The sequence below is a fragment of the Alligator sinensis genome, unplaced genomic scaffold, assembly GCF_000455745.1.
Source record: "Alligator sinensis unplaced genomic scaffold, ASM45574v1 scaffold696_3, whole genome shotgun sequence".
Classification (NCBI taxonomy): domain Eukaryota; kingdom Metazoa; phylum Chordata; order Crocodylia; family Alligatoridae; genus Alligator; species Alligator sinensis.
Genome location: NW_005842505.1, coordinates 114,955 through 122,972, shown reverse-complemented (window position 1 = coordinate 122,972; position 8,018 = coordinate 114,955). Strand labels below are relative to the sequence as shown.

General features: G+C 42.2%; 1 protein-coding gene across 1 annotated transcript in view; it reads right to left on the bottom strand.

Moving 5' to 3' along the window:
- LOC102383727 (inositol 1,4,5-trisphosphate receptor type 2-like) overlaps nucleotides 1-8,018 on the bottom strand; it is a gene marked incomplete at its 5' end in the record, with an annotated part of 223,793 nt that overhangs the window by 103,416 nt on the left and 112,359 nt on the right. Inside the window, 4 exon segments of the mRNA XM_014523564.2 lie at nucleotides 45-155; nucleotides 3,069-3,269; nucleotides 6,564-6,820; nucleotides 7,925-8,018. The exon segment at nucleotides 7,925-8,018 is cut by the window's right edge and continues 30 nt beyond it. Coding sequence (XP_014379050.2) covers nucleotides 45-155; nucleotides 3,069-3,269; nucleotides 6,564-6,820; nucleotides 7,925-8,018 — 663 coding nt within the window.

The window sequence follows — 8,018 nt, the reverse complement described above, 5'->3', positions numbered from 1 at the left end:
TACAACTACTTAACTCTGGATAAGTAAATTAATGCTTACTATACCTTCAGCTGAAGCACTAGGTCCATACAGTATTTGCCAAGGGGGTTTATGTCATTCAGAATCAGTGCAATTATAATGTCAATTCCATTAGATTCATGGGTGGCAATGCATGTCTAGAAATAGGAGAGACACATATACGTAAGCACAAAACAAGGGTCCAGATTCAACCTGCGCTGTGAAACACTGAACCTCAGAGCCAATGCAAAGTGGCCCTAGAGCAAGCCTCAAGAGGATCACCATAGTGGAGGAGAAGACTTCAGTAGTATAGAGCCAGCATATCACACTCCACCCACACCCTTTTTTCAGCGTAGAGTATAATTGGAGGAAAGGGAGCATGGTGAGGATACACCTGTTTTGGACCAACCATGCTAAATCACACCCTCTGGTAAGTGCAAGAGCTGCCCTCATATGCATTATCAAGTAGGGTGACCATCTGGGACAATGCGAAATCCGGGACACTGCCCCCCTTCCACTCCCTCAAATCAGCAGCACTGCTGCAGGCAGAGGCATGGGTGGGGGCAGGGGTGGAGCAGCATAGTACAGCTCTGGTATTAAGGCAGCTAAGGGCCCATTGATCTTTACTTCACAGGTGTTAACAATCCTCTCCCTTTTTTAATGGTCATTCCACTAATCAAGCTAATCTACTTCAGGGCAATTTTGCTGTCTGCTAGGGCTTCCTATTTCACAGCTCATGCTGCTCCACTTCCCCACCCTGTGCCTGGAACACTCATTTTAATTTTCACCACTCAACTGGGACTGGCTGTTCAAATTTGGGACTGTCCTTGGCCAAACCTATGGTCACCCTAATCATCAGCCATGCATAGAAAGTACAAAAAGTTTTCTTCAAATCAAACTGGCTATTTCTCTGAGTTATATTTCATGGTCTGTGCCTGAAAGTGAGGAACTAGGCCATGGTTCCTGAATTGTAGGTATATATAATGATGAATATATGCAAAAACTGCATGCAAAGCCTGCATTTATAGAAACAATATTTAACTTGCATATGCAGATAAATACTTGCATCTGCAACTGAGTATGTGATTGTATGATTCGACTTCACATAAGCTGTTTTTCTATATACCCTTATGGGTACATGTCTCTTCTTTTTCAATGGAGAGTCCAACATTTTTAACTACGGTCAAAATTTCTTTCTGAACATTTCACAACTACAATGCGGCCTTATTAAGCCATAACATTATCCAGCTAAACAACCTGTGGTATTTTTATATCAATTAAGATCATAGAGTAGGAAAGTTTAAAAAAAATGAAATGGAAATGACAGCATGGAAACTTCTCTGAAATATGCACAACTGCATCCTCAGCTGCTGGAAACAAGCATGACTCTGTTCCTCAGTTACTTCACAGCAGGCCATAGAAATGAAGATTAAATAATCATTTCTTTTCATTATCAGTTTTCTTTTGTGAACTTAGTCAAAAAGTTACCTTGAAAAGAGGCTCTCCCCGACCTTTTACAGCTTTGTAATTATCACTGTATTTTCAAATTGTCTGCCCCATGAAAGGATATACCTCAGAATTTTTAAGCAAATACAGTTATTTAAATTTCAGCCCATTTAAGACTTTTTAAATATTAACAAAAGGTGTTTGATTGCCCGCAGTGGAGAAAAAAGCATTTTGCTATTCCCTAAGATATATACTATGAAGTAACATAAATACTAACGTTAGATGCGTCATCTAATATTTTATCATTGTTAGTGCCATAAACCATATTTTGTCTTTGTTATTCTGTCCGTAGCAAGTTTTTTCACTGCTACTCCAATATACAAATACTGTAACCATGTCTCTAAGATTAACATCATGTCAACACTGTATGTCTATGAGAAGTCCTACTTATTTCAACAGGTCTACTCATGTAATTAAGTACACATGGTTAAGTACCTAAATTTGTGCTACTGAACAGAGTATACACTTTAAAGTAGTCCCTGAATATCTTATAGAAACATACACCTCACACTTGCCCAACCTTGAACATATTTCATAAAATCCCTGACTTCTGATTAAAGAATTATATTTCATTTCATTAGCCAGCTTCAAAAGGCTGGTTTTGCAAGTACAGCAGAACACTGAATTACACTTCAGGCCAGTTATATGAAGTAAAGGCAGCACGTTCTAGAAACTTGTAGTCTAGACCAGCAGTTCTCAACCTTTTGCACCTATGCAAGGTCAAAAAATCTTGGTCCCACCAGTCGATGAGCGGGGAGGGGAGTGTGGGTGAAACTGGAAGTCCCACCAGTTAAGAAACCCTGGTCTAGAGCACATTACTGCAAGAGAGAGTGCCACAGTGAGGAATCCTGTACTTTCTCTCAGGAACCCTGTACTACCTCCTAAATGGGAAGTAATATAAATGCTTTCATGGCATGCCTGGCATATTCTAATAAGTTTTTCTCTTCCAGCATGTTCTTGGCATGGGCCCAGCATCACACTACCTCTGTTTCTGGAGACAGTGCATGCTCTAGTTCACTTAAGCATTCCCTAGCAGGGAACTGAGGCAGAGTATATACATCCCCTGACTGATCATAGTGGGGCCAGTATTTCACCCTGGCTACATCAGAGGAGATGAAACAAACCCTGGTTTTGAGGGAAGTATGTTCACAAGGGAGTGAGTCTACACATATACTAATGCGTCTTTGCTACAGGTCATTAAGTTTAGTAGCTCTAATATGAGGTACTACATAAATGTGCAGAAGCTAGCGTTACTGTGCAGGAGCAAAGGCACATGGTCTTTTTGTAACACTTAATGCACAGTAGACTAATCCCACTGCACATTAATGCATTAATAGGGTTTTTGCCTTGATGCATAAATATGCGGTACAATTAGTCTACTGCACATTAAACATCTTGTGTAGACGTGCACAGGGTTTCTCAATGCTTATAAAAAGACTTCAAATGTGCTGAAGCAAGCCATATTATGTGAAACAGGGTATGAAATGTTAAAAATAGGAAAGGGTTGTGGTATGTATATAGATATTCAGATAAATTCTCTGTCAAGACAGGTTTATTTCAGCTACCTGATTTTCATGGCATGGGCCTTGGCAGTATTCAGTCAAACTCTCAAGAGTTTGGTTCACAAGCGCAACATTCCTCTCATTAATATATAGCCCCAGGAGGCCTAGTCCACCTGTTGTACTTCCACAAATACAATCTAAGAACTGGAGGGTCTCACAAACAAGGTTGTAATTTGTTTTATTGTTCTGATGTCTCAAAAAGTTCTGAAAAGAAAACAGAGGAATTTAAAGTCAAACAGACAGCCTTTTGGCATGCAACCACAGGTTATCTTAGATATTTTCTTCTCAAGGTGTCATTTGTCAGCACTGGATCCAGCCCAGCTTTCCAACCTCTCAACATTCAGACTATACATTCAATCTTATTGTCAGAATTTCCTGATTTTTTCATTACAGTTTACAATCTTCACATTGCATTGTTATTTTGGCATTAGCTTCCTTTCTTAAAGAGAAAACCATGTAAAAAACAAAAAATCCCATGTCAATGACAAGGAAGTCAATTGGTAGATTTTTAGATAAAACAAACAACACGTGTAGGCTCAGTATTTATTAATTCAGATCCCAGGTCTTATTGAATAAAAAATTTCAGAATTTTAAAACTATCGGTCTCTGAACATTGATTTGCCACCTAGCCCTTAATAAGATCTACGAAGCAAACTAAATTTGAAGAAAAGAGTAACTAAAAAAATTATACACTTTTAGTATAAGCAAACCATTACTGAAGAATGGCCGTTCAATTACTGATGCATGAACGTATAGTTTATGGCTCCTTAACCGTGCACTTGCACCAATGTGACCATGCCCAGCAGCGGCACATTCAAACATGCCACTCTGCTCTGCATTTGCTATGTTGCAACCAGAAGCAGTGTAACTACATCCATGTTGGCATTGGGGTGGGTAATAGGACATGCTACAAGGCAGTGCCAATTTTCCTACTCCTGGTACCAGGCAAGCAAGACTATATTGCTTCCCATCGGCAGGGGCCTAGTGCACACAGAACAGAAGATACTGGTCTTGAGCATGCTAAGATTGAGACCTAGGCCTGGATATTGTTACATCTCAGCTCTGTGTTCTTGGGGAACCCTGGCACAGGATGCAGTCTGTCTGACTCACAAAGGACTCACCCCCCCCTCCCTCCCCTCCTCTACCTAAACGAAACTGATTAAGATGCAGTGAGAGACACACCTAAGACCATCAAGATAAGGGTGACAAGAGTGAACCAACTGCCCTAGGTCTCATTTACATCTGAGATGGAACCAGATGACCATTCATTTACATGAGAGATGAAGAACAGAAAGCCTGAAGCAGAGACTGCAGTGAATTCTGGGACCAGAGAAGCAGGGGAGCACTGCATGATGGGGCATCTGTGCTTCAAATGTTAATCAACCCATGTTCACACACACCCAGCTCAGCATTTATCAGACCAGTTCTAATCTGGATTTACTAAGGACTTTTCCCCCCCCAGACACACACACACAGCTCTAAGTTTAATAGGCATCTGGGGCCGTACATTCCCCAGTCCCACTATGGGAGGCCTATTTAAACTTGATTGACTAAAACTCGGTTGCCGGGTTAGGGAATGCTGAGGCAAGAGACCGAGTCAGAGCGGGTATGGGCAACTTTTGAACAATGGTTAAGGGTTCATCACAGCATCCAGCCTGCTGGAGCCCTAATCCCAGGTGTTGTCATACTTTTCCCGAGACGACTGGTGGGAGTCCTCTCCACAAAAGGTTATGAGCACCCCAATAATTGTCTTAAGTCTGTTAAAAGACTATAGTAAGATCTGGAAAAGTCATGCTAAGCTGAGGCTTGTGCACAACAAGTAAAAATCCAAAATCCTGATGCTGCAAGCTATCTATTGTTCCTGAAGAAACCATGAGATATCCCATCAGTATATCTGCCACCCATAGGAATCTCAAGCTGGCTCCCAAGTATTTGGGTTACTCCCTAATCTTAAGTGTTTCCTGATTATCAATCAGTTTCCTGAGATGGTCCAAACCAGATAACCCCTTGTCAATAGAAAAGACGATGATTTACACTACTGAGGGTGCTTCGAAGCAGCTGAACTGAGGGTATAAAAATCTGTAAGTGTGTGTGCTGCTAGAGGGAGAAGAGGAAGAGGAAAAGGAAGGAAAAGAAGTATAAGCAGGAGGAAAGAAGGAGAAGAAGAAAACCCCTGTGCTGACACCATCCCCTGTCGTTCTTGGGACGCTGGAAGAACAGATCATCTCTCTCTTCAAGGATTGTGCTACGGACTGTGCCTGTCAGCTTTGCAGCCTGAGTACCGTGGACTAGGTGAGATCCCAGCGTTCTCTGTCTTCTTTCTAGGCATAAACTTCTGAACCTGAACTGTATCAGTTAAGCTTGAGCTAAGTTTCCCCAAATACTTAGTGAAACCAGGGTAGTATTGTCATTGTTTGTGTTTGTTTTTCTTTTGCATGTCTATTACTACTAGTACTATTATATATTTCATATGCTTAGCAATAAATAACTTTTATAGTCAAACTGGTAGTAGTTGTGTATATTTTTCCTTCTCTGCTTCTCTTTCCTCCCGTGCTCTGCAGCAACGCTTCTTTTACCTAAGCTGAAGATCCCTGTGAAGCCCAAAAATATTGTGGGGTCTGCTCATCAAGAGGCCAAAGATTGGGACGTGCTGAGTTTGAAACACATAAGGGGATCAGCTTGTACAGGCTGATTGACCCAGTTTGACTCAGACGTGCCCTTATGAACTGAATGCTGGCCCATGAGGGTGTCAGCTGGACACCCAGCCGGATTCAGAGGGATTCTGTTTACCTGTGTGCTTGTGCCCAACTGCAGTTTATTGTTGCTCTTATGAACTGATTCTTGGCATATGAGGGTGTCAGCCTGTCCATGCTGATCAGCCCGGCCAGGTCAGGCGTGTCACTTTAATTTGTGTGTGTTTGTGTGTATGACTGATTTGGTGACTGGAGGAACCCAGTCCCATTGAGACTGAGTCCTGCAAGATAGCTCCATTGGGGGCGAGGGCTTGCAGAAGGGAGAGACACTGCTCCGTATAGTAACACAAGCAGCACATTGACCGAATCACCAAGACCCTAGAAACTATCCCTAATAAATGAGCACACCCCAAAGTAATGGGAAAATTTGGTAACAAAATGGAGACCAAACAAACAAACAAAAAATCTATAAAATGCCATCTTTTACCACAGCATATTATTGTAGTGGAACATGAGTGGAGCCTGATTCTCATTTACACTGATGCCCATTTGCATCACCTTTGCAGGTAGAAACGGCTTTAAAATTCTGCATCAAGATAATCAGACTGAGCACATTTAGTTCTTGAAAATGACTGTCAAAAAAGAAATAACAAAGATTTTATACTTTTGGATCCAGAGAAAAACTGTTTTAGTCACTGAACGTGCAGTGGGATCCACAAGCATATGCCTTTCTTCCTCCATGGAGCCCCAGTGATAGCTCTTGCCTTTGTATGATTAGCGTCATCTCAGTTCGACCCAAGTTTACCTGGAGCTCTCGGTTGTGGTTCTCACATAACAACTGAAGAAATCTCAGTATTGGCTGCATGATAGCAATAGCAGGACTCATCATCGCTTCATCAGCAGACTTTTCTTCTACATTTACAGGATCTGTTCCTGCACCCATAAGATCAACCTCTGGGTCCATTTCTCTCCTATACACAGAGTAAGCTTTGGATGTTGCACAGGATGCTTCTGTTAACTGGCCCTTCATACCTTCTTTGAGATGCAGTGTCATATCCCTTGCTGGAAATAAAGAAGATAAATTCCATGTTTTCTGAAGATTTTTCCCCTTGTTCAAATAAACAAACAAACAAACAAACAAACAAACAATGGCTATAACTGTGGCTGCATATAAACATTTGGGGAGGTTAGGGGGAGGTTAGATTGAGCTACAAACGACCACCTGATCTAACTTAGTTAGCCCAGGTGCAGACCTTATACCAGTTAGATGCATCTAAGTGTGAACTGTACAGAAGTTCAGGACAGTTAGATCAGTTTAAAAATGGCTGGCCCAATCTAAGTTAAGTGCATCTCTGAGGTAGTCTAACTTAGCTCAGGTCAGTGATACCAATCTAACTGAACTTCTCTACACCCAGTTCCCCCAGGACTGGGAAAGCCCAGCAGCTGGCCCTAGCCTCAAAACTGTGCTTTTCCTACCCCCTCTTTGGCACTGAGCTATTTTTGCCCCAACCCCAGTCCACCAAACCCCCCATCCCACAAGCTGCTCCCAGTGCTGGTTTTATCAGCGTTCACCAATGCCAGGAGCTGAGGAAGTAAGTCAGGGTGGGGGGAGGCGGGGGGAGGGGAGGGAGCTAAAAATAGTCCCAGTTCCCAGGGGTGAGGACAAGAGCTACCCCCCCATCCCCTCAAGCCCCCCTGTAGACCCCATGAGGCTCCGCCAAACCCTCCTGGACCCCAGCAATGCTCCTGCCAACCCCACCTGACCCCCCTAGTCTCCATCTTTCTTCCACTTATAATAAAAAATTAGAAGAACCACAGGCCAGGGATTCAATTCTCATTCTTCAACAAGTCTTATGAAACAGCTTTATGTCTGGGTACATAAAAAAATATATAGTGTCAGATCCATTGCTCCAGTGGTGTTTCAGCAGCTCCACTACTACAGAATGATGGTGGTTTAAACCAGTGAGGATCTAGCCTCTAATTAAACGAAACTGGCAATTAGCAGAAGTAATATTTAGAAAGGTCATTTTCTGACAAGCTGTTGTTACTTCAGGAGTCCAGAAGAGTCCAGAGCTCTGAAATGCGGGGACAGCATTACTGATTCTTTGCATGCAGATCCTATATAAAATGCATTTCCTATCCTCTGTTTTACAAAAACCTCTTTACCTCTCTTTTTTGGAACAGATATGGTTGGGTCATTATCATCATCCTTTTTCTTGCTTCCCAAATCAATCGTGTTGACTGTCACTGTTGATCGTAT